Consider the following 26976-nt stretch of genomic DNA (forward strand, 5'->3'; position numbering starts at 1 on the left):
TTAGGGCGGAGGGAGATTTTTCAAGACTATCTGGTGTTGCCCGAACTGACGAAAAAATAAAACCTCATCGAAATCTTAAAAATTCACGAATCCATACTATCTTCGTCTTCATCGTATAACAACTTTAAAGAGTATGTGTGTTATCTAGAACTGACTCAATGTGTATACTAAATCGGAATTGGGTTGGGGAGGGATTGGAGAGATTCATAATTTTAAAAAAAGGTTGATGGTACCAATTTGTGGAAGTTTTTAGATTAGATAGTCAAACGTGCGTTAGTGGTGGGTTAACTTCTGTTGTGGTGATTAACTTGTGAAATTGTCTTTAATTGACATACATACAAATTTGCCATAAATTCGGCGGTAAAAATAAAAATAACTGCTATCGAAGTGTGTTTTTATATAATAATAAATAGATAATAGATATAGATTTATTTACAGAATTGCCACAAACTGTGTTTTCATATAATAGATAGATTAAGAGTTAAAACCATCAATTATGCGTATGTATATGCGAGGAAGGGAGTATATTTTTTGACTTTTTGGAAAAACTAACGCCCAATTTCAAACTGTTCGAATCAGTTTCATTAATGCAATAGATTCTTGCCGGTTGAATAAGTTTTAACTTTACCTACTACAACTTCGTTTCTTGGACAACACATGATCTCGAAATTAACACCATATGAGATTTGCCGGCGATTTCGTAAAATTCTATTGAATAACCAAACTGCATATTGTTAATGGATGAAATAAAACGAAAACCTTCGTGTTCTACTCTTGTACTATTGTCGAAATTAAATACGAGGCAGTTTTCAAACATAAGGTTCCGACTCCCATCTAGTCTAGTAAAGATACTGCTATTGTTAATCTCGAGGAATACAAAACGAAGTTTGCTTACTTTGTTTAAAAATGGAATTACCATAAAATGTGGCAAGTTTTGTGCAGGATTACTTAGTGGAGCAAGAACTTGGGAAATTAATCAAATTCAACAAGTCAAACAGAGAATCAAGTGGGATATAAATCTATCACATGTAACACTATTATTTTAATTTTAATCTCATTTCCAGTTTAATAAAATATGGGATTTCGGATTTGTCAATGCCTTTTGAAGAGATTCATGGCACTTGGTTTTGAGTGCATTTTTAAAAATTATTTATTCATGCAGGCCAGCCTGATTGATCCAAGAAAATCTCTTGTTTCCTGGCTTTCACGTAATTTTTAAAATTTAAAAAATTAACAAGAATTAAAGAAAGAATGGACGTGAATAAACCAAGAATGACAGACAAGCAGAAATGAACAAATCTAATGAAGTCTGCTGTTTTGGATTAAGATTTCTTTCTTGTAGTTAGTGTTGTGTTTTTCCCATATTCGAACATCATAGATATATTCGACGTTGCTTGAGTGTAGGGACGACAGCTAATGATAGGAAGATTCAATGAAAACAGATATAGTTTTATTAATAGTCAATAGTTGGATAGATGAATGGTGAGAGAGAGATGCCGGGGAGGAGGAAGCAGAAGCTGAAATGGAGCAAGCTCTACACATTTTCATGCCTGCGGGCGAGCGCGGATGATTCTGCACCGGCCGATAAACTTCTCGGGCAGCCGGGGTTCTCGCGCGTGGTTCACTGCAACGAGCCGCAGCTGCACCGGAGCAAGCCGTATAAGTATTCGGACAACTATGTCTCGACAACCAAGTACAACGTTGTAACGTTTCTGCCGATAGCTCTGTTTGAGCAGTTTCGCAGAGTTGCCAATTTGTACTTCCTCTTAGCAGCAATTCTTTCGCTCACGCCGTTAGCCGCTTTCAATCGAGTGAGCGTGGTGGCGCCGCTCGTGTTTGTGATCGGCATTAGCATGATCAAAGAGGCCGTTGAAGATTGGCATCGGTTCTTGCAGGTACAAACTTCAAACTTCTTTCTTCATCCCCTCTCTCTCTGTCTTAACTGCATCTCATCATATTGCAGGATAGGAAAGTGAACTCGAGGAAGGTGATGGTTCATGTGGGAGACGGATTGTTTGTGCGGAAATCATGGGCGAATTTGGTGGTGGGAGATGTGGTGAAGGTATCAAAGAATGAATACTTTCCTAGCGATCTTCTTCTGCTGTGTTCGAGCTATGAAGATGGGCTATGCTACGTGGAGACCATGAATCTGGACGGCGAGACGAACCTCAAAGCTAAACGAAGTTTAGAAGCCACTCTCTCTCTGGATGAAGAAACTGCATTCTGCAGATTCAAGGCCACGCTTCGTTGCGAGGATCCCAATCCAAGCCTCTACACGTTCGTGGGCAATCTAGACTACAACCAAGAATCGTATCCCTTAAGCCCAGAGCAAATTCTGCTACGAGACTCAAAGCTTCGCAACACAGAATACGCGTATGGCACGGTGATCTTCAGCGGTGCAGACACTAAGGCAGTCAGGAACTCCACAAGATCTCCATCCAAACGGAGCAGGGTGGAGAGGAAGATGGACCACGTCATCTATCTCCTTTTCGGGATGATGCTTTTCATCTCTTTAGTCACTGCATTCTGCTCTGCAATTTTCACCAACGATGCAGATGTGAAGAGATGGTATCTCCAGCTTCACGCCAGTGATGATAGTCTGTTTGATCCCAATAATCCTACATTGTCTGGTTTCTTGCAATTTGTGAAGGCCCTCATGCTGTACGGCTACTTGATACCGATATCTCTGTATGTTTCGATTGAAGTGGTGAAGGTTCTTCAAGCTATGATGATCAACAACGATCTTGCTATGTATGATGAGGTGACGGGGAAGGCAGTGGAGGCGCGGACTTCCAATCTAAACGAGGAGCTCGGGCAGGTGGAGATGATCCTGTCGGATAAGACAGGAACCTTAACCTGCAACCAGATGGAGTTCAGGAAGTGCTCCATTGAAGGGATTTCGTTTGGTGGTGAAGTGACTGAGGTGGATCTTGCAGCTTCTAGAAGGATGAACATCGACGTGGAGAGGCATAGGTTCAGCTTGGACGGCTCTGATTCGACTGCACGGAGCATTGAGATGTTTGATCTGTCCACAGCGGATGGCAGCACGGAGAAGGAAGGTTTAGGGTTGAATGAGGGTGGCAAAGGTAGGAATTCGAGGATCTCGATTTCTGACAAGGAGCGTCGTATCAAGGGCTTCAACTTCAGAGATGGGAGATTGATGGACAAGATGTGGATTTATAGGTCTAATGTGGGTGAGATGGTAATGTTTTTTAGAGTCATGGCTCTGTGCCACACAGGGATTCCTGTTGACGACAAAACCGCGTACGAGGCCGAGTCGCCTGAAGAGGTGGCGTTTCTGATTGCAGCAAGAGAGTTTGGTTTCAAGTTTTGTCAAAGAACTCAATCTACTATGGTTGTTCAAGAACTTGATCCTATGTCAGGAATGGAGGTGATGAGGTACAATAAATGATGCATTAGTTTGTATGTGTGTGTGTGTGTATTTCTTTTCTAACAAAGTCATCAACATTGTATGCAGAGAGTACAAGCTTTTGAATCTGTTGGAATTCAATAGCTCAAGAAAGAGAATGTCAGTGATAGTAAGCAATGAAGACGGTGAAATCTTCCTTTTCTGCAAAGGGGCTGATGAGTATGTTATCTTTGAGAGATTAATTTATTACAGAAAACAGGTTGTTGTTTTGTATATCTAATTAATGGTTTTCTGTTGTTTTAAAGGGTTATCTTTGATAGACTAAGTGAAGGCGGAAGAACGTATCAGCAGGCGACGGTGATGCACCTCTCAAACTACGCGGAAGATGGGCTTCGGACAATGGTGTTTGCCTACAGAAAAGTAAGTGTGTCTGAATATGAGAGGTGGAGCTCTGTATTCGCAAAGGCAAAGGCGACTGTGTGTCCAGAACGAGACGAGTTGCTCGAGAATGCCTGTGAGATGATAGAGAAAGATCTCATCTTACTAGGCGCTGTCGCAGTTGAAGATAAGTTGCAGAAAGGGGTGTGTATGCTCATATGCTCACTGTCTGTGAATCTTGAGATTCTGTTATTACATTCTAGCTTTCTTGCAAAATACAGAGGTTTGATGTTTTTTTTTCTTGATTTTTATATTACAGGTTCCTGAATGCATTGATAAGCTAGCACAAGCAGGCTTGAAGATTTGGCTGCTGACTGGTGATAAGAAGGAAACAGCAGTGAATGTAGGGTGAGAACTGAGTTAGTTGAATCTCAACACTTTCTTTCTTCATTAATAATCTAGATAGGGAGGCCGTTGATCCGTCTTGGTCTGCAGATTCGCATGCAGTTTACTTCGGCATGACATGGAGCAGCTCCATCTATCCACGAGCAACGAGCTGCGAATGAAGGTGAAGATCAGTTTTACACCCAGAATTTTCAGCAACATAATTGCTGGAGTAGAGATACTTGAATTGGGATCAAAGAGTGTTTGTTTTTAGTTTTTCAGGATGTGACGGAAGAAATTATGAGCCAATTGCAAAGCTTCAACCATGTGATCAGTGAAGAAGAGAGAAGAGATGCTCCTTTTGCTCTGGTGGTGGATGGGAAGGCTCTGGAACATATATTTCGCAACAACCATTTGTGCCAACATTTCTTGTCCGTGGCTATGAACTGCGATGTTGTAATATGCTGCCGCGTCTCTCCCAAGCAGAAAGCATTGGTAGGACATGCAGCTTGTTTTGTTTGGCCTAATGCGCGCGCTGCTTTATAGCTCGTTGAATGTCGTTTCTTGAAACGTGTTTTCAGATCACGAGGAGGGTTAAGGAGCATTCGGGCAAGACGATCTTGGCCATCGGTGATGGGGCTAACGATGTTGGCATGATTCAGGAAGCTGATATTGGAGTCGGCATCAGTGGAATGGAAGGCATGCAGGCAGTAATGGCGAGCGATTTCTCATTGCCTGAATTTCGATTTCTGGAGAGATTACTCATCATTCACGGCCACTGGTGTTATAGAAGGATTTCTAAGATGGTGAAAACCTGAAACTAGCTAGTTGGTTTTTCTTTCCATCCTTATAATTAAAAGAGGTAATTAATTTACATATATATGGTGGTGCAGATTGTGTACTTCGTATACAAAAACGTGGCGTTTGGGCTGACTCTGTTTTACTACAACATGCTGAGTGGGGTGTCGGGGCAGGAGCTGTACGACGACTGGTACATGGTGATGTTCAACGTGCTGCTAACCTCGTTGCCCGTCATCGCCCTGGGCGTCCTAGAGCAGGACGTCTCCTCCGACGTGTGCTTGCAGTTCCCAGCTCTCTACAAACAGGGCCAGCAAAACACATGCTTCAGCTGGAAGAGAATCATCGGGTGGATCTGCAACGCCGTCCTCGCCTCCCTCATCGTCTTCACCCTAACCGTCTCCATACTCTCCCCTTCCGCCTTGGACGGCCGCGGCAACCCGGCCGACATCGAGCACATCGGGACCATCACCTACACCTGCTTAATCTGGACCGTCAACTGCCAGATCGCCCTCATCATCTCCCACTTCACTTGGATCAGCCATTTCCTCATCTGGGGCAGCATCCTCTGCTGGTACGTCTTCCTCTACCTCTACGGCGCCCTCTCCCCGGCTCGCTCGGGCAACGTCTACCACATCTCGTCGGAGCAGATAGGCCCCGCCCCGGCCTACTGGGCCACGACGCTGCTGGTGGTGGTGGCCTCCCTCATGCCCTTCTTCCTCCACATGGCCGTGCAGCGCTCCTTCTTCCCCTTAGACGATCATATCATACAAGAGATGAAGCATTCCAAGACGGATGTAACCGATAGCCCCATGTGGCTCCGGGAGCAGGAGAAGTCGAAGCAGCTCACGCAGGTTGGCTACTCTGCTAGGGTTGATGCCAAGATCAGGCATTTCAAAGACCAGTTGCACAGGAAGAGGAAGTCTTTCTATTTATCTGTCACAAATAGTAGGCACTGATCACATATATCTCTCTCTTCTTCTTCTTCTTCTTCTTCTTCCTGTTTTTAGATTGTATTCATTCATTGTAAGTTGTAACTACTACATATATAAATTTGCTTCTGCCTTGCTAATTACAGTTTATGTATAGAAACGTTAGTGTTGTTTTGGTTTGACTCAGACGATCTTCTTCTCACTCAAACGCTAAAAGCTGCTGTTTATCATCTTAATTAATTAGCCATGCTTGCAAGAATTCCCCAAGCATAAAGAGAGAGTGGGACTATCATGTCTGATCATGTTTCTTGCAGCCATGTTTTTTTCTAAAATAAATAAAGAAAATTTAATCTTAAAGCACAAGGATGTACTAGTGAAAGACAAAGAGCGATTGCAAAATTGATGACTTTAATGCTGCTTTATTACTTCACCATATAACACTTTCGATTGCGAATTATTATATAGTCGCGGCATTAACTAAGTGCACAACTATAGATAGATATGATTGATTTATTGTGGAAAAAACAAATGAAAGAGTGGAATTTACAACAAAGGGAATACGGATAGATAAATATTATTAATGATGGCTTTAATTTATGTTTGATTTATATATCGACATATATATAGCACACAACTTTTAATTTGTGAGGTATTATTTCCAACTGCTCTTGAAGTAAATAATAATTTTATTGTCACGTCAAATAAAATTAATTGTGACGAGCTAAAATAATTCAGGTATTAGGTAAACAATTAAGAAGTGGAAATTTGAAGGAATTAGTTACTTGTAGCTTTTTTTTAACATGTAGTAGAGTATTCAACGTTGCGATTTCAACGTATCTTATCCTCATTGAAGATAACTTTTTAAAAAGTAAATACAATTGTCTCTTTTTCTATCTTTTTTTTTCTTTTCTTTTTTGTATTTTATCATGGACAGTGAGTGGTGATGCAAGACCGTATCAGATTTCAAATTTGATACTGCGAATTTTAGATATTAATATAATATATATATATATATATATATATATATATATATATATATATATATATAAGAATAAGATAATGTATTACTCAATCCTTAAATGAAATACTAAATTTGAACCACGATAGACCTGAAGAGAGAAAAAAAGAGACGTAGGCCTGAAAAGGAAAAGGCGGCAGATTTGCCGATAGAGTGAGGCAATGGCGCAAATGAGGGAAGAGCGACGGATTTGGAGAGAACAGAGAGATGTGATCTAGAACATTTATTTTTTCTTTTTTTAGTTTTCTTTTATTTTTTTTATATTTTAATTAAGGATATAAATATTTTAAATAGATATTATTTATATATTTTAATTTATTTGTATTTTTTTTTTAGTATAGGTAAAAGCTACAATTAAGGCTTCTTTTATCTTTACTTTAGTTTAATAACTTTGTTTAAATTTAGAAGTGTTTTGAAATAAATGATGGGCACTACTATTAGTCAATTCACTAATTAAATTCTCTCCGGCAAACACCAGACAGAATGTCTACATCGTACAAAAAGAAAAATTTAATTAAAGGGACAGCTGAAAATAATTTAGGGCATCATAGACAACAAAATTTCCATGACATCACAAATAATAAAATCAAACTTGAATTTTATTTATATGCATTATAATTAAATAATTGATTCGTGCATATAATTTCTAAATTAACGGATTATGCTGCGCATATAGCCCTTTTTATTTCTGAGTATACCTTTTGGTGTAGGCAATAATCTTTAAATCGCACAAAAGAGATAAATCATATTTAAGAAATTAAATGTGACTAATTTATCAATACTTAAAATGTTGGTAGGAATATGTGCCTTATTTTAATCAAATGTACACATGATAGTCTAGGCTTTATATATTCTAAGCAACCAAATAAATAATACTATGTGATTAAAGAACCAAGTACAATAAGTAAACCCCAAATGTCAAGTATCAAACCTTTACTAGTTCAAGTTAGGTCAAAACTAATTTTATTTATTTTACCAAAACAAAGCTACCACCTTGGAATTTAAGATGGATCAATAATCAATTGATCAAAGATCTTTTAGACAGAATTGTTGAACTCTTGGTCACCTTTTTCTACATTGCAAATTATTAAAATAAAACCCTCTTGAAAATTGACACGTCATCTAGCCATTATCAAAAGTCTTAAAATTTGAGTATACAAATTTTGAAAAATTAAAAAGGATATAATAAGGCGTGCTTGCGTGCAGCACACAAAGTAGAGATGTTTCTAATACTTTCTTTTGCCTCGGATCTATAACCTAACCTCATATCTACCACAAAAGAAATCTGCATTAGTTTTAGAGTTAACATCGGTTTATATTCTCAACCTTTTTAGTAGAATGCATTCAAATTTTATTTTATAAAATTTCCATCTTAAGCATTGTTTGTTAGCCCTCCATGCACGATATCGTCTTCACTTTGAAGATGATACGGATTTTAAGAAAATGGTGAATAGTAATAGTGAGTATCATTGTGAGTGGAGTTTGGGTCTCACTATTGTTGTAAGTGAAGTTTGTAAACCGTACTACTATAAATAGAAATGGAAATGATATGGTGAATGGACAAAAATGACAAAATTAATAACGATATCGTGGACGAAATGAGTAAAATATTATGCAATACAAATTTTGATAATAACGAGAAGATGATTCATCTCTTTGAAGCTCCTAATTCAGCTTGAAGCTATAAGTTGAACTCTTTAACTGCTAACATCAATTTCTTACGAACTTTGAGATGAAATATTTTTTCCACCTTATTATATAAAGCAATGTCATTTTGATGTTAGGCCGCAAAGAAAAACAGAAAATTCAACAATCTCTCAATCATTAATCACAACAAAATTGAGGGAGAAGATGGGAGTCGTGACAATGGCAAGCGGCAATTTTTGCGTCAGAGTTAAGAGGAACATGGCGATAACACTTATTTTTCTATGATTTTTAATATTCTTAAGATGTCAATTTTATAGGGGATTGAATGTTTGATAGTTGATTTGTGCTTGAATTACTTTATCTTGTGAAATATGATACCTGATCATATTTGGTGAAATATACAAAAATATTAAAGTTGAATTAGGAAGAATGATATGAACAAAAGTTGTAGATCATCTCAATATGAGTTCGTGAACGCAAAAGGATTGTGAATCGGAATTCATACGAAGGAGATATGGCCAAAACAAAAACATTGTGTCAAGCATCAGGGGCCCGCAGTCGAGACAGTGGCCGCGGGCGTGCCCACTATCGTTCGCTATAATACAAAGCATTTCCTGAGGTCATACAACGCGGTTGCGGCCCCTGACCGGGGGCAAAAGGTGAAAACCCTCTAAAAGTGGGCCCAGATGAGTTTTTATCCGTATTTTTTAGTTTTGTACTGTGATTTCCCTTGTACCTATATATGCGTCCTTTTATTGGCCTATTAGACACTTATTTATCATACCCTAGTTTTAGAATTTATTATTTTCTTAATCTTCATAGCTTAGATTTATTTTCTGCAAGATTGAATATTCAAGTTGTTCATCTTCAATTCTTTATGGGTTTTATCAGTTTTATTTAATTCAATTGTTTTTTGTTTAATTATGTCTTTAATTTATTTGATTATGTCTGACTAGTTTTCTTTTCTGATTCTAGGGTTTGCATGTAGCTGATTCAATTTATGTAATTGTTTTATTGATACCATTTTGTCTTCCAGTTTCCGATTTACAATTCTTAATGCTTAATTCTTGTGGATTATCTGGTCAATAATTTGCATGTTTAGTTATTCAGTGATAAGACCGTTATCAATTATCATGAATTACTCCATTCGTTCATGAAAAAGAGTATCATGTCACGCTGGACACAAGTTTTAATACAGTTGTTAAAATTGTTGCAAGTAGAATAAAAATACAATTTGTAGCGATAGTGTTAGAATAAAATAAAATAGAATAAAAGTACATTATTAGTTAAAAATAGAATAAAATACTTCCTTTTTTTTTATCAGTAAAAGAGCTTAATTGAAAGGAGAAGAAAACAAGGTACCAGAGGTACCAAGAAAATTACAAAAAGGATAGTTTGTGTTCACTTGAACACCAAGAAGAGAAGGAACCAATTTCATCAACAAGGTGGAAAATCTTGTTCCAACTCCACAATCTACCCTTCATCTCCAAAACGAGTTGATTGGCATCCCACACCCTACCCTCGAACCTACTCTCGTTTCTGTATTTCCAAATCAGCCAAATAATACCAACCCACAGAGCAAGGAGCAGTTTTCTCCATTCTTTCCTTCTAACTCCGAGGACAAACGATTTGAAGTGTTGTAACATACCTTTAGGCTTGGCTGTTTTTAAGTCGATCCATTGATGAATTTGATTCCACACCATCTCGACTTTGGGGCAGTGAAGAAAGATGTGTTCCGATGTTTCGTCTTGCATCACGCAGGAATTACACCATCTCTCTTCGACACCGATAGAGACATTTCTTCGAAGTAAGTTATCACAAGTGGGAAGTCGATTGATCAAAGCTCGCCAAGCCGTAACTGTTGCCTTATGGGGTGCCTGAGCCTTCCAAACTTTTGCAGCCTCAACCTCCTCCTCCGGGAACAGCCCGTAATTTGAGGCCGCGATGATATCGTATGCCGCCTTTGTTGAGAAGACGTCGTCTTTTCCAGATTTCCAGCTCCATACATCTTCCTTACCTGCACAAGGAATAACTTGAGAAATTGAAGTCCTCAAAGCCTCCCACATCTCTCTTTCCCTCTCTCTCAACTCTCTTCTTCATCCGATCTCCCAGTTCCATTCGCCGTTCTCCCAAAAGCCCGATTCCCCCACCAAACCTGTTTTATCAATACACAAGTTGAATAATCTTGGAAACACGAATTTCAGAGGTTTACCCCCAACCCAAACCTCCTCCCAGAACCTCACCCTCATGCCATCACCTACCCGACGACAGATATTACTCGAGAACCATCTCTCTTCCACCTTCCCCCCCTTCTCGACAATTCTCGTCCACCACCCCTTCCTGCTGCCCCGATTCTCCAGCCTACAAACTCCCTCTTCCCCCAACTCACCTGCCCATACATGGAATTAACCACCCTAGCCCAAAGAGAATCGCCCTCCGACAGATATCTCCACAACCATTTAAAAACCAACGCCTTGTTGAACCATTCGAGATTCCGAAAACCCAGCCCCCCCTCTCGCTTTTTATTACAAAGGACCTTCCATTTGACCCAAGCAATGTGACTCGACTCCCCATTTCCCCCCCCCCCCCACAAGAAAGTACAGCAAAGAGAATTAATCTTGCTAAGCACAGCTTTTGGAATAAAGGAGAAAGAAAGTTGGAACACCGGGATGGCTTGCAAGATCGATTTGATCAAGGTAATTCGCCCTGCAAGCGACAAAGTACTACTCTTCCAGCCTTTGATTTTCTTTTCAACTTTGTCGACCAAAGAATAAAATACTTCCTCCGTCCCATTATTAATGTCACGTATTCCATTTTGGATTGTCCCAACCTAAATGACATGTTTCTATTTTGGAAAATAATAAGGGTTCACTTAAAGTTTAATTTATTCACTAATTACTGCCTAAATAAATCCCTCCCTAATTCTACTCATTTACTCATTTCAATTCTACCTCTCTCTCTCTCTGCATTCGTATCTCACCTTCTTCCTGCTCCACGCCGCCGCCTCCGGAGAAGAGCCCGCAGCCGAGAAAGCACCTGCAGAGAAGAAGCTTGATCGTTGGCTTTCTCCATCTCCCACCAGTCCACTTTGCGTCGTTCAACGAAACGTTCCGACAAAAAGAGAAAAAGCTAAAGGCCAGTAAGAAGCTTGCGAAGGAGGGTGGCGCCGCCCACAAGAAGAAGAGGTGCACCCCGAAGAAGCTTGCTCACTGGCATTCTCCGTCTCCAACCATTCCGCTTTGCACCCTAAAGAACCCTAGTAGCAGCGCGGCGACGGAGTGCGAGCAACCTAGGTGATTCCGGTTGTGGTGGATTGGGTGCTGGGGAAGGGAGTGAAATCTGGATCTGGATTTTTGATTTGTGGGTTTTGAACAATTCTGGATTTTTGCACAATACTTGGATCTGGATTTTTGTTTGCGGGTTTTGTATGATTCTGGGTTTTACAATTTTGTTTGTGGTTGGCAGAATCTGAATTTTTGATTTTGTTTTGGTTGGCAGAATCCAAAAATCTGGTTGAATTTTGTTTTGATTGGCAGATCACCGGTTTGTGGTTGGCTGAATTTTGTTTTGATTGACAAAAATTTTAAACACATTATTAGTCTAATTTTTTTCTTCTTAGTCTCCGTGCCGAAAAGCTACGTCTCATACATAGCGGGACGGATGGAGTACAATTTATAGTTAAATATAAGAGAGAAAGTAAGATGTGATAGCTTAAAAGGTGAAAATAGATCATTTTTCATGGAAAAAGGGTAAATAAAACTCTTTTCATGGTGGGGGGAGGGGGCGAGGGAGTAGTATTTGTAGTTATCAGTATAATGCTAAATATTAATTGAATTGAATTTGAATTTGGACGACACTTCTCCATTTGAGAATTGCTATTGAATGTGATTCGGTTAAATTCTAATTGTGTGCGTTGATTCACAATATAGAATGTAGTAAATAAAGTAGATGTGAGGTTTAATCATTGATCTCTCTCTTCTCTCCTCCCTAAAAAGAAAAGAAAGAAAGAAAAAAGATAAGTATATGTATCGTATATGAACAAAGCTTCTACATCTTACTATGCTACTTGTTCATAACTTATTCTAGTAAGGCACACATGCTCTCCACATACACGAGTACTCATGATGTCTATGAAAATAAATACTCCCTCCGTCCACCAAAAATATGCCACAATTTCCTTTTTCGTCCGTCCACAAAAAATATGTCACATCCATTTTTAGTACTAGGGTCCACACTATTCCACTCACATTTAAAGTGGGACCCTTACTCCACTATCAACTTCACTCACATTTTATTAAAATCCGTGCCGAAAGTAAAGTGGCATATGTTTGGTGGACGGAGGGAGTATATTATTTTCATAATTTCTTTTTATAGGTTACTTCACAAAAAAAGAAGAAAAAAAAAAGAGTTTATAACACGAAAACTACTCAACCTAAATTATATTTTCTCCAAGCTTCTTTCGCAAATCGAGATGATAGACTACAAAATGTGAAAATAAAACATCAAATGTTAAAAAAGAAGTTCGCCACGTATGCTTATGACATTAACTGTATTTAAATATCTTAACATTGAGCAACAAACTTAACGATCATTTTTACGTAATTTCTGTCCAAAAACATGAACACGTGCCATCAAATCGGCCTAAATCTTGTAGAATAGACCCAATCGCCAATCATATCTTCATACAAATTATTCTTTATTTATTACGAAACCTCCAGTAATTGCACATGCCATGTAGCACAAATAAATTTGACAATTAAATAAAACCAAGCTATTAATTATAATAATTTAATTAATCATGAAGTTTTATATACAGTAAAAAACTGTCCTATCATGAAAGAAAAATTATTAAATTGAAAAAAAATCTCAAAAAATATTTGAAGTGGTGGAAATGGAATTCCACGAAATTGGCCCCACGAAATTGCAGTCCCACAAAATTTTCCATTATAAAAAGCCCTCCACTCGTTGTACTAAACCTACTCTCTTAATCTCTTTCCCACTTTCAAAAAATTTGTTTCACAAATTCTTAATCTTTTTTTCGTGAATGTTTACAACAACTATTGATCTTGATCATTTTTTCTCCATATAAATCAATATTAAACCTCATTAGTGGTTTAATCACATAAACAAGCTTTTTATTATGTAATTGGGAAATAGATGGAAGTTAGCAGAAAACAGAATGCTTCGTCGCCGTGCGCCGCCTGCAAGCTCCTCCGGCGGAGGTGCTCGCAGGAGTGCATCTTCGCGCCGTATTTCCCGGCGGAGGAGCCGGGAAAGTTTGCGGGCGTGCACAAGGTGTTCGGAGCTAGCAACGTTAGCAAGATGTTGCAGGTAAGTAGGTAGTGATGGTGATGGATGTTGTTACATATATAGGTCTGATGGAAATTGTATTGTCAGGAGTTGCCGGAGGAGCACAGAGGCGACGCGGTGAGCAGTATGGTGTACGAGGCTAATGCGAGGATGCGGGACCCGGTGTACGGGTGCGTCGGAGCCATCTCGTATCTGCAGCAGCAGATCGACGCCCTGAGGCAGCAGCTCGCCCTCACTCAGGCCGAGATGCTGCACCTCAGGCTCCGCAACCAAGCCACCAGCCCCACTAATTCCTACACATTGTTGTCCCATTCCAAACCCTCCAATTTCGACATGGATATGGGGGTCGAGCATGCCAGCTTCAGAGAATCCATGTGGTCGTCTACTTAGATTACATACATATCCTACATGCCCAGCATAGGCACCCACCGAGTTCCTATGACTATTTTTTTGGATCTGGGCTTGTTTGTATTGTTATTATGATTATAGATTTCATCATGTTTTGTTAGTATGAATTTGTAATAATTAAGCAAACACTCCTCCTCATGGTTGATTGATTCCAAAGCAAACACAAGTTCAAGTACACAAACAAAGTTTACAAGTATAAATACAAGAAATCTTCCTTGCCTCCCCTGAATCTTCCTTGCCTCCCCTGCAACAGAGAAACAAAACAATGAATGGCAGTATTGTATATGAGAGAAAGGTGTAATGAATGGTATTACCTTCAGACATTGGGATCAATGAGTTCTCCATTCAAGTACTCTCTGTAAGCAGCAATGGGCCAGATGAAACCCCTCCAGGCGAGGCTGTTAGCCAATGGAACATCGATGATGATCTCCTTCTGGGTGGGCTTCTTGTCGTCTCTGATGGCGATCAAGTAGCTCCTTCCCACCCATCCGATCCATCCAGCAATGTACAAGAAGAGGATTCCCGGGGTGATGAACTCGCCCCAGTGCCTCTGATCGCCGCTCACGATCAAGTGAGGCAGCCCATCCGCGCCGCACAGCAGCCCTTGCTTCCCGTAGTTGTCGAACCTGCACCACCCACTTCTCAAATACCAATACCGCTATTCTACTTGATTCATTAATTATGATGACTTGGCTTACCTGCGCTTCGTCTTCTCCACGGTCGCCTGGATGGCCAGGGCCGGGGCGCTGTCGGGGGCGTACAGCTTCAGCGACGACTCCAGCTTCTTGATCTCATTCTTCTCGCGCTTCGCGAACTGTTTCGACTCCTTGCACGGGGTCAGCCCCGAGATGTCGGCGGAGGCCGGCAGCACCGGCGCCGACAAGATGATGGAGGAGAGGGCCAGCGCCGCCGAGAACGCCTTCAGCTCAGACCATGAATTTTCTTGGTTGGGAGCGTTAGCCTGGCATACTATGGCGGCGCTTCTTGCCTTCTGGAACCCCAGTTTGGGCGTCGAGATGGATTTCGAGAGGTTGGTGGGGATTGTGAGCGACATCTTTCTTCTTCTTGATGAAAAGAAATTTGTGCTCCTTGTGATTATGAAGATGAGTGGAGTGTGGAGAGATGAATTTTAGATTTTGGTTTGGAGAGAGGATAAGGTGGATTGGATTGTGTATGCTGACATGGACTCTTCTGATTGGGGCTGCGCTTTGAGATTCCATCTATCCGAGACTGCACTCGTGCTGCCTCCACAAGTTTATACATCCCAAAATATGATATAGATTCTTCTACTACACCACGGCCTACTGCTGCTATACTTAAATCGTCGCATCTCCATATTATTGTGCCTACTAATATCCAAATATACATTAATACAATTTATTCAGACTACAATCCCAAAACATTCTACAGCTTAGTAATAAAAGAAAACGTGCGATGAACTAGACAAGAAAATAATTGCAAAATTATCTTTGCTAGCTTTAAGTCACAGAAATTTAGCTGCATTATATACATCGACATAAGATTTTGCAACAAAAATTCTACTTCGCCTGCAAATTTTTACTGTAATTTTCAGCATTATTTCCTCAATGTCACTCAAATATTACACATCCGGGCCGAATAAATAACTAATTCATTTGATACCGCAGGACCTTCTATTCATATTTTGCTGAGCAGCAGACGGGGGGCATCGGCTAACTCGATGAACTCCCAACTTGAGACTAAGCGAATCTATCCGATTGAAAGATGAATTCGCCTCATTGATAGCACCACATGGTCTTGAATTCAGAATATATATTGAGCATTTCATCGAGTAACCAACCATCCGGGTTTAAGTAAGATATCTGTCTTGAAATTGCGACCACTGACAGAAGTGGATTCACCTTGACGACGGTAGCACTGCGAGAAAGGTGTCCATCAATTAGGAAGCATGAACTAGACGAATATGCGGATGTACAAACATAAATACTAGAAAATGAACAAACACCAAACCTTGTAACAAACAACTGAATCATCTGGGTACATCGCAAACAGTTTGGTACCAAGACGAGCATGGCAAGAATCACAAGTGCTTTCATCATTAATCTGCACGAGGCGGGACCTCTCTTCCAGTCTTGCTAAGCTCGCATCAACGTCCAAGGCATGAGACATCTTGTGAACAATCTGCAAAAGACGGTATCTTAGCAGTCTACAAGGGCCTGATTATCATGAATATCATCAACAAATTTCTTTTTACCCAATTAAACTTCGGAACCTAAAATCCTGACAATTTCTTATGCCAAGCAACTCATTTTTGAATGTCAAATGATAATCCAAAACCATTTGTGATAACTGTTCCCAGAGAAAAGATGAGACGAGAAGGAACGAATCATAAACAATTGTTTGACATCAGGGCAAATATGGCTGTACAGCATTGCAAAGAGAAAGAATGAATATTAACAATTAACTGGCAGGAGTACATCATGAAACATACTCTTCCTTGCAGACGATGATGCTGCCGGGCCTTTAACATTCTTAATATTGTATCTGAAGCAAGCTGGAGGGGCATATCCGGTGATAATCTCTGGGACAGGAATAAGTAATATAAATAGAGTAGAACACTAAGTCGAATTGATAATCACAAAAAGAATGCTAGTGGCATGGGGCAAGCGGGATGCAAACCTATACCTCAAGCACTTTCAAAGGATCTAGCATTTCTCCATGATTGTGGAGAAGACGGACGGCGGCTTTGAACATGGGCTCTCTGCCATCCTTAGGGTCCAAATATATGTCGAGCAACCTGATGGAATCATGGAGAAACAATAATATTATGCCATGATGAAAGTATTCTCACCAAAATTCAAGAAATAGAAAGAGAGAAAGATAACTGACTGCATATAAGCATCTGGTCTACCAATCTCCGCGCAGTAGTTTTCAGCAGCTTCAAAGTTCTCCAGTTTCCTAATAAAGTAAAAGGGACATATAACCCCGTCACTCTACATCATGATAAACTTGATTACATATCATATCTCCCTATCTTTCATGCACTATAATACAATGATAAGTAGGACAAAATATGTCAGCCCTTATAGGATAAAAGGAAGGAACCAACTATCCTACTTTTGATAGTGTTGTGAACTTACAAAGCCAAAATATCTAGCACAAGTGTTTCTTGGCCAAGCCTCCTATAAAGAATAGCCTGCCAAAGGCAACCAAGCCAGATTAGTTAGTATTAGAGAGTAAAAGTAACGATTTAATATCAGATTCAGCTGTTAATAAGCCAAAAACATTTTATATACTTATTTCTTGAAGTAAAATAGACATACTGAATCAGATATATTCTGGTTCTGTAAGGAGAGAACTATTAGTCAACCTTTTCAAGCCAAAGTTCTGACTCTTCAATCATATCAAGGACCTCTTCTGCATCATATAGGGCTGATGACTGTAAGAATATCTGGAGTCTTTCCCTAACAGGAGTATCAAAAATTGAACTCCTATTCTCAGACACGTTCATCTCATTGAGAGAATTTTGAGTTGAAAGCTCCACAGGATAAGTTTCAAGTGCTGACTTTGCAAGCAAGAGTGCATATGTTGTATGGAACTGCGAGTCCTCAGAATCTTGGTCTTCAATCAACCACTGGAGATATCTGTTATGCATTACACAAAATTATTAATGATTGACAACCACATAAATGATTCTGATACGGCAATCATGATAAGTCGAGGCAAACAAAGATTTCTTAAAAATTAAAATGATTAGGTAGAAATGCTAGCGTAAACTATAATTCAAGTGTACTAACTGGACGAAGTACCAAGGAGAAGTAAGAAATTCACCATTTCTATGTAATTAAAAAACAATGTACTCCCTCCGTCCCACTTATCTTGGCACTTTTACTTTGGGCATGGAAATTAAGAATAAGGGGTTAAGAGTGTAAAGTGAGTGGGGACCACTTGTTTAATGTGTGTAGAGAAGGTAGGGACCACATACTATTTTTGCTAAGTGCCATTATAAATGGGACAAACTAAAAAGGAAAGTGTGCCAAGATAAGTGGGACGGAGGGAGTAATACCTTTGAAGAATTTCCACTTTTTTGGGATCAATTGCAGCAATAACTTCATCTGCCATGGTAAAAGTTGCATCAAAATCAGCAACACAAAGAAGGATTAATGCACCAAAATATAACAGCAAAAGTACTACAAGTCTACAACTAAGAATCACAAGTTTCGCAGAAAAAAATCAGGGATAACATTATTAAAGGTCAACTGAAGTAATTTGAATTGCCGAAAACTAGACAAAAAAAATGTCAGACATACAGTAGCTCTCACAAGCCCAGAATATACATTTTTATCTAAAGGAACAGATCAACCAACTAGCAATCAGTGGCAGAAAGGTGACGTGGCAAGTCTGCTAGCAACCAGCACAATTCTTTTCATTCAAACAAAGGAACTTAGGTGAATATATAATCTTAGTAAGTTACAAAAAACCAACTAGGGAACTCGTCTCTTTTGATACAATACATACTAGTCCCTCAAACCTAATCCTGGAAACTTCTCCGGTCTTGAAATATAAATATAAAAAGCACATGCTTGGAATATCATGACTCCTATATAATGTTCCTGATAGCCTTGCCTGGTGATAGTAAATCGCTCCTTTTTTCTGATATCAGAATTTGAACTGCAAGCACCTGGTTGATATCTGCAATCTAGAAAAAGAAACGAAAGGCCACATACAAAATCAGATATATCAATCAAAAAGCTGAAAATGATTTAGAAGGGTTAGTTGTGAACCCATCCGAAGTGTTGAAGTATCAAATCTTGGTCAGATGACTCCTCAAGAATCTTAGATGCCTCTGTTGCTGCAGCCTCCCGATTTGAGATAAATCTTCTAGAGGGATCTTGTAAATCAGTTTCCTCGGATTGTTCGTTACGATAGCTGCCTGATGAATATTTTCTGGCCAATACACGCCAAGTAGAAACAGCCTTGGCACTCATACCCTTGCCAGCATACAGGAAAGCAAGTGTGCGCAAATGCCCAGAGTCATTCAGTAGTGCTTCTAGCTCCTCCTGCACTGCCCATTGGATTCCCATGGCCATTGTTTAGGTGAGCCAGTAATATGAGTTAGATAGAATTTATGCCATTATTAACACAGAGCAAGATTTACTAACTTGTACTAACAAAATAGTTACAAAATCTTTTAGTTGAATCACAAAACTTTGCAGCAATAAGCATTTAGAAGCCGTTCAAGCAGTTGGACACTAAACACTAAACAGCTTCGACACTCAATCTTCCCTCATTACAGACCATAAAAGGAATAATAAGTCAATCCATAAAGGATACCTCAGCCAATTGAGGGAGAAGTGAAAGGTAATCCATACCACTACACAGCAGTTCTCCGAAGAAGCAAGGCTTTCCATGTCATCAACACAATTTCGAGCTCTATAAAGATACATCAGAAGAGTGTCAACTCCTTCCTTCACTGAAATGGCTAGATCTCTTTCACGACATGTTTGCAGATATCTGCAGCAAATTAGTGAAAGTTGGACAAACAATTAGCAAGATCCAGAGTAGCACATCATGCAACACACATTGAGATAGGAAACCAAAATATTTTAAGCACTCACAAAAAAAATATGGCTCTTGAGCGAAATCGAGTATAGTGAACATCAAATGACTACCAACAGAAATTCAGAAACACCTTATCATGTTCTCTATGGCAGACTCTAACAGATCAGCTCTTGTGGGTGGATTTAGAAGAAACTCATCATCAACAGCAGACTCTACACCTGCCTTCTTAAGAAAAAGAGCTCTTTGAATGGCTGTCAACCCATCATCTATTACATTTTCAAGCGGTGTTGGAGGAGGATGCAAACCCCAATATCGGTTTCTTGGGACCTGGATCCAAACAATATATTACATTACTAATAAACATCTCAAATAAGATGACACTCGCAACTAAATATGTACCTGTTAAAATCGACACAAGAAGATTATGTCAAATGAATATTAGAGAACTCTACATAAGTTTTGAATCCAATAACTCCTATATCCGCATTGGAGCATCTTCCCAGTTTACAACTCGGAGAAAATGATAAGCTTACAATAATTACTATAGCCATAAACGCTACTCAAAAGTTATGTTTCAAAGAATGAGACTAGGATCGAGGTATGACATTCAAAAGGATAAAAAGAAACATGTTAAGCTGCCAATAAGCACAAATCAGAAAGAGACACATACCAGCAGCGTCCAGCGATTTGGGTCTGGCATGATAAATGGAAAAAGTTCAGAAGGCTGCATGTTTTCTGAAAGCAAGAAGTGATCTACTGCTTCCTTGAAATGCAAATCAAATAGCAACAGGAATCCCACCTGTGCATGGACAAACGAGAGCATCTCCTTTGTCATTTCACCATCATTCTCCAGCTCTTCAACCAAGGAGATGGCTTCTTTGAAGCTCTTTTTCCTGAGCAGATCTTTGATTTGTTCTTCTCCAGAAACTTTCCAGTAGCAGATTAGCTTCAATACAAAAAAATAAGAGACATTATACGACAAAATAAGCATCCAGAATAAGGCGATCAATTTCATTATCAACACTCAATTCTCAGTTAAAATTGACAATCACATTAAGCTCACTCCCGAATCCGTCACTTTGCAACCTTCTGTAACAAATTACCTAAAAGAAGAAATCCACTGGATAATGTATATAGCTGATGTCATGATCTAAAGGGAACGTACAGTCAAATCAAAATTGAGCATCATCTACAATTCACAGTAACACATTATACATTCAACTCAAGGTTCAATCACTATTTTCAAGCTTTAAAGATACCTTTAGACTTGTTGCAACTGCAACAAGCTTCCCATTCTCGCTTTCCTCATCTGCAAGCATGCATGGTCCAGCACCTCCATTTCCAAATGTAAGCCTCTGAACACAGAATCCTGTTTTCTTGTGATACACTTCCAATGTCAAATTCCTCGCAGCAATCACATAACTTCCTATTTCCTTTATCGAATTGGGAGCCTCCTTAAACACCAAGCTGCCTCCCACTGGCTGCCCTGCCACATCCACAACAATCCCTACATTGTCAACCATTAGCAACACCCTTGACTCCTTTGCCAGCAACTTCAGTCTCGGTAAACTAGATGAATCTGGTAGTGAGAAGATCAACTCGCATCGCCCGTTTACACGATTATACAAATAATACCCAGTTTTGGTACCAACAAATACAGAATCGTCGAACCATACCACAGTCGTAATAAAACCATCAAAAACCCCTTGAATCTCCTTCAAAATCACCAAAGAACCACCCAAAACCAACTCGGCTAATACCAACTTTTTCCCAATCCCAACTGCAAAAAAACTCTTCCCATCGTTACTATCGCCATTTCTATGTACATAATTAGCTTGACCACCGCCATTACTATGAAGAGCCGAACCACTTCGACTTCGGAATTTCCGAGAAAACGCAGTGACTCCTTTGAAGAGAATAATTCTCTTAGGCTGTTCGACTAAATTAGAGTCAATCAGATACAAGTATCCATCAACGAGGACAATGATTTTACCGATGTGAACAAGCGGGAGGATCAAACTCAATACCCCGGTGCCGGGCAACGCGAGTCGTCTCACGAAAGCAATTTGAGGTGGGGAAGTCTGGGAAGTTCGCAGCGAGTAGAGCAACAGAACGCCGGAGAGATTGCCGATGTAAATTAGAGTTTGGTCGTCGGATAGTTTGGAAAGAGCGGCGTGTTTGATCGGAGAGTTGGAGGAGTCGACGGCGGATTCTGCAAAGGGTTCGAGAATCGTACGGGGCTTGGGTTTTACAGCCATTGATGAAATCTAGGGTTTAGTGGATCGATACTGGTGCAATTAAAATTAGAAGAAACGGAATTTGCACACGTACGACGTCGTCGGCCGGTCAAGAACTCGGCCGCCGCCAGATCGGTTTGGTTGATGTGGTCGCCACCGACTGCCGTGTGTATGGGGAAGCTTTCCAAGTGAAAGTCGTTGGAACTATAATGCGTCTCTATCTTTTCTTTTTCTCTTTTCCCCTTGTCTTTTGGCAAATTAAAAATTTAAATTAGGGTGATAATATAGCACTATTAAATTAAATTAAATTTGATATGGATTTATAGGTATGATAAATTAAATTAATACAGATTAGTGTGATGTTTGATATCATGTGCAGTTAATATGGTCAACTCCTACTTAATCCTACTTCTCCATGCTATTTTGTGGGATTAACCCATACTAATAATCCGCCCACCCCCCTCGGATAAATTTAATACTGAGAAGTTGGATAAAAATTCTGCTACCCTTCCTCACGCATATCGATGCAAATGCCCAAGTAATGGTGGACACACATGATATTTTTAAAATTATGTGAGGATAGTTTTGGTATTAGATAATATAATCCAACATAATCATATAGATATCAAACATAATATAGGATTAAGTAGCCATTATATCAATCACCCATGAAATAATATAAATCCACACTAATCCACACTAATTTCTCAAGATAATTTTAATCCTAATCAATCCTAAACTGCAAATCAAACGGCCCCTTAGAGCATCCGCAACGCTCTACTCGACGAGTAGAGCGTTGCCATCGTGTAAGGGCGTTGCGGGGGGGTGTACTCGAGCATTACTCAAGTGCTCGTGTAGCACTCGAGCAGCGCGTGCTATGCACACGGCTCAATTAAAAAAAAATTCCAACGGCTTTTTTAACGTCAATTTTGAATTTTTTTTTTCCAACGGCTCTTTTAGCCTTTTGGCCCCCTTTTTTTTCTCTTCTTTTCTCTCTATAAATAATACTTCTCCCTCCCTCATTCATCACAACTCACTCCTTCTTCCTCCTTCAATTTTTCTTGCAAAATATCATCTTTGTTCTTCCAAAAATGTCGTCACCCGAACATGATTCTTCGCCCGATTCCGACGAAGTAGCTGAAAGGTTCATGGAGTTGGTAGAGTTGCAGAAACAAGTGCTTCAATCATACTGCTCCCCACCGACGCCAGAGCCGGCGCGTGTCAAACGTCCCCGATCATACGTCCACCGTGATCGTGAAGAGGCCCATGTACGTCTTATGCAAGACTACTTCATCGACAATCCAACGTACGGCCCTACTTTTTTCCGACGTCGTTTTCGCATGCAGAAGGAGCTGTTCTTGCGCATCATCGAGGCTGTTCAAGGTGAAGATATTTTCTTCCATATGAGCACTGATGCACTCGGTCGAGACTCTCTTTCTCCTTTACAAAAATGCACGTCGGCTATCCGCCAATTAGCCACCGGGGTTAGTGCGGATGTTTTCGATGAGTATCTTAAAGTGGCCGACTCAACCGGGCGTGTATGCCTCAAGAAGTTCTGCAAGGCGGTCATCCGGGCTTTTGGAGCCTATTACCTACGCCGTCCAACGCCAACTGACGTCCAATGCCTCATTCATATGCACAAGGCGCGACACGGTTTTCCCGGGATGGTCGGGAGCTTAGACTGCATGCATTAGGCGTGGAAGAACTGTCCAAAGGCGTGGCACGGCGCCTACACACGCGGGGATCAGAGAGAGCCCGCCTTGATATTGGAGGCCGTTGCATCCCACGATTTGTGGATTTGGCACGCCTTCTTCGACGTCGCTGGTTCAAACAACGACATCAATGTGCTGAATCAGTCGCCCCTCTTCTCCGACGTGTTAGGAGGAACTGCGGCGCCGGTGGTCTTTCATGCCAACCAGCGCGAATACCGGATGGGCTACTACTTGTGTGACGGCATATATCCGGAGTGGCGTTGCTTTGTCAAGAGTCCATCAATGGCAACCAATCCGAAGGAGGCAAGGTTCAAGAAGATGCAAGAATCGGCACGGAAGGATGTCGAACGCGCCTTCGGAGTCCTTCAAGCTCGGTGGGGAATCATTCGAAGTCCGGCGCGCAATTGGTACGTAGAGCACCTTAAGGACATCATGTTGTGTTGCATCATTCTCCACAACATGATTGTGGAGCACGAAGGTGAAGCGGCTCTCAACTGGAGAGATGATGACGGGGCGTCTAATAGTGCTTTGACGGAGAGTCCTGTACAAACACCAGTGTCCTTCGAGGAATATGTGCGAAGGGATACAATTCTCCGAGATAGACATCTACATGCTCAACTCCGAAATGACTTGGTGGAGCACCTTTGGGCACGTTTCGGACCTCTAGAGCAAGAGTAGTTAATTTTTAGGAATTGTTTTTATTTTATTAAAGTTTTATGTAATATTTAGGATTTTATAATTAATGCAATTTAAATTTGAAATAAATTGTGTTATTTAAATTTGAGCAATTAAATTTAAATGAAAAACATAAAAATCAAAACTAATGTTATCAAGTGCCATCAAGTAACCCCAATGCAGCACTACTTACTCAATGTGGTCCCCCACTATCAGGTAAGCCCATTGCGGATGCTCTTAGAGCCTCTCCAGGGGAGGCATTGGAGATGCATCATCAAAATGATAATTGGGGTTGTAAATTTGAAGAGGTATTATGAGGAAAGAGGTGAGGTGCTATCAGAGCATCTGTAGTGGAGGGCTCAGGAGCTGATGCGCACCGGGCTCGATCGAGTCCCCTCCCAATACTGCGTTGAGTTGATGCGCTCTGGGTGTGGGCATCCATTCTCAGTACGGAGGTGGTTTTGGTTGAGTGTGTGCTTTGCACACCGCTCAATCAATAAATTTCCTGAAAAATAAATAAATAAATAAATTCAACGGTAAACTTAGCAGAACGGTCGAAATATTTCTAAAAAAGTGTTTTGGCCGTTGAATGGCTCTTTTTTTTTTCTCTCTCTTCTATAAATACATCTCCCATTCTATCTAATTTTCCACTACCTCATCTCATTCATCTTCAATTCTTCATCAAAATTGTCTTTCTCCAACACTTTTTCGTCGAATTCATTCGACGAAGAAGTTTCCAACCAAGATTATCTTCTTTTTTCTGATCCGAATATTAATCCGAATTCTTTTTTCATGCATCTTGGTGCCCGGGCTTCTCACCGATCCATAAATTAATGCACCACAACTGTTCGACAACTGGCGTATAGCATTGTCGCAAATTCTTGCGACGAATACCTTTGTATAGCAAAGTGCACAACGTTGAAGTTCTTGAAGCATTTTTGTGAAGTTGTTGTCCGCATGTTTGGAGGAGTATATTTGAGAAGGCCAACCACCGCCGACTGCAAAAGGCTACTTGCAATACACGAGGCAAAGCATGGGTTTCCGAAATTGTTGGGGAGCCTAGACTGCATGCACTGGACTTGGAAGAATCGTCCAGTGGCGTGACATGACGCTTACACTCGAGGGGATCACGACGAGCCTATTATTAACTTAAGGTCGTGGCATCCCGAGATCTTTGGATCTAGCTTGCCTTCTTCGAGATAGCAGGCTTGAACAACGACATCAACATCCTCAACCAATCGACATTGTTCAACAACGTTATGTCAGGAAATCAAGCAGCGGTGCACTTTGTAGCCAACAACAGATGAAATTTACCCAGAGTGGCTCGTGTTCGTGAAGAGCTTTGCATTTCCAAGTGACGAGGAAAATAGGAGGTTCAAAGTGATGCAAAAAGTTGCATGGAATGATGTAGAACGAGCTTTTGATGTTCTTCAAGCTCGATGGGGTATTATTAAAGGCTCGTCTCGTTTATAGAAGAAGGATGACATGAGCAACGTCATGTTTGCTTGCAACACATTGCACAACATGATAATCGAGGACGAAGGAGAGCATGTCACCGATTGGGAGGCCGACACGGATGGCGATGGATCAACCATCGGTCATCAAACGGAATTCAATTCCGGAACGCCGCCAGAATTCGCCGCTTATATGGCCCGGAGCCTATCCCTTCACAACAACCATTTGCACGCCCTCCTTGGAGATGATTTGGTCGACCATATATGGTCACGATTACATAGTTATGTTTATAAATTATTGTAGTATCTTTTTTAATTGGTGTTTTTTTTTAAATTAATGTAAGGCTTGAATTTAATTTTAATGAAAATTTTATTATTAAATTAGAAGTTAAATTTAATTGTAAATAATATTAAAATTAAAAACAAAATTTAAGAGTCAAGATGAAGGCTCTCCCACTATAAGCAGTGGACTCTTAAATGGTAGGGACCACTTTTAAGAGTCCACCTCGGTTCTCCACTAGTGATGCTCTCACCTTCTCTAAAATTAGCAACGATGGATATTTTTATTATTTTTTCTTCTTTTTCTCTTTCTATTACTTTTGATTTTTCATCCATTTTTAAATTTTTTTATCAACATCATCTTTGTTTATTTCATTTTTTTATTTTTCCTTTATTTCAAACGCATCAATATTTACACATTCCTTTATTTTTGTTCTGCCTTTCCATTTACTTTATATTTCTTTTGTTTTGCTATAATGTTGACAATTCAAAAGATTAGGAAATATGGTTTCTTTTGTTAAGTTTTGTTTAAATAACTTTTTTATTTGTTAATTTTGTTATGTAATATTAATAAAATAATTAATTTGTTTTCAAATTCATTAAAAATAAATATCAAATTAATTTATAATTAAGTTATAAAGAATAATTGTGAAATTTAAAAGGAATGTGAATAAATATTGAGTGAATGAAAAGTGGATTCAGAATGATGTAAGCAAAAACCTGAATTTGAATAGGTATTACTGGGGATGAAAATAAAGAAGAGAAATATGGTGATGTATCTTCGAATATGTCATTAAAAACCTATAAATGAGGATGCATAATTGGAGATGGTC

The 26976-nt window shown here is 39.8% G+C and overlaps 5 protein-coding genes across 5 annotated transcripts in view; 2 read left to right on the forward strand and 3 right to left on the reverse strand.

Moving 5' to 3' along the window:
- The window catches only part of LOC131025745 (uncharacterized), a 774387-nt gene that overhangs the window by 712769 nt on the left and 34642 nt on the right, over positions 1-26976 (reverse strand). The gene's annotated exons all lie outside the window — the stretch shown is intronic.
- On the forward strand, positions 1185-6048 carry LOC131026279 (probable phospholipid-transporting ATPase 4). The gene is made up of 9 exons (XM_057956088.1): positions 1185-1895; positions 1964-3399; positions 3479-3589; positions 3676-3952; positions 4068-4156; positions 4244-4316; positions 4415-4627; positions 4714-4938; positions 5026-6048. Exons 1-9 carry the CDS (start codon positions 1476-1478, stop codon positions 5887-5889), a joined length of 3708 nt encoding a protein of 1235 aa, XP_057812071.1. The 5' UTR covers positions 1185-1475; the 3' UTR covers positions 5890-6048.
- Positions 13412-14388, forward strand: LOC131026324 (LOB domain-containing protein 4-like). Its single transcript, XM_057956177.1, has 2 exons — positions 13412-13858; positions 13925-14388. Exons 1-2 carry the CDS (start codon positions 13685-13687, stop codon positions 14225-14227), a joined length of 477 nt encoding a protein of 158 aa, XP_057812160.1. The 5' UTR covers positions 13412-13684; the 3' UTR covers positions 14228-14388.
- LOC131026312 (photosystem I reaction center subunit III, chloroplastic) lies at positions 14363-15588 on the reverse strand. Its single transcript, XM_057956157.1, has 3 exons — positions 14944-15588; positions 14560-14871; positions 14363-14489 (listed from the first exon to the last, which is right to left on the reverse strand). Exons 1-2 carry the CDS (start codon positions 15297-15299, stop codon positions 14562-14564), a joined length of 666 nt encoding a protein of 221 aa, XP_057812140.1. The 5' UTR covers positions 15300-15588; the 3' UTR covers positions 14363-14489; positions 14560-14561.
- Positions 15681-22278, reverse strand: LOC131026284 (vacuolar sorting protein 3). Its single transcript, XM_057956096.1, has 14 exons — positions 21046-22278; positions 20457-20732; positions 19917-20113; positions 19597-19738; positions 19009-19284; positions 18851-18923; positions 18291-18339; positions 17595-17868; positions 17365-17420; positions 17114-17182; positions 16910-17021; positions 16716-16805; positions 16235-16405; positions 15681-16141 (listed from the first exon to the last, which is right to left on the reverse strand). Exons 1-14 carry the CDS (start codon positions 22042-22044, stop codon positions 16049-16051), a joined length of 2877 nt encoding a protein of 958 aa, XP_057812079.1. The 5' UTR covers positions 22045-22278; the 3' UTR covers positions 15681-16048.

This window comes from Salvia miltiorrhiza, chromosome 5, assembly GCF_028751815.1.
Source record: "Salvia miltiorrhiza cultivar Shanhuang (shh) chromosome 5, IMPLAD_Smil_shh, whole genome shotgun sequence".
NCBI lineage: Eukaryota > Viridiplantae > Streptophyta > Magnoliopsida > Lamiales > Lamiaceae > Salvia > Salvia miltiorrhiza.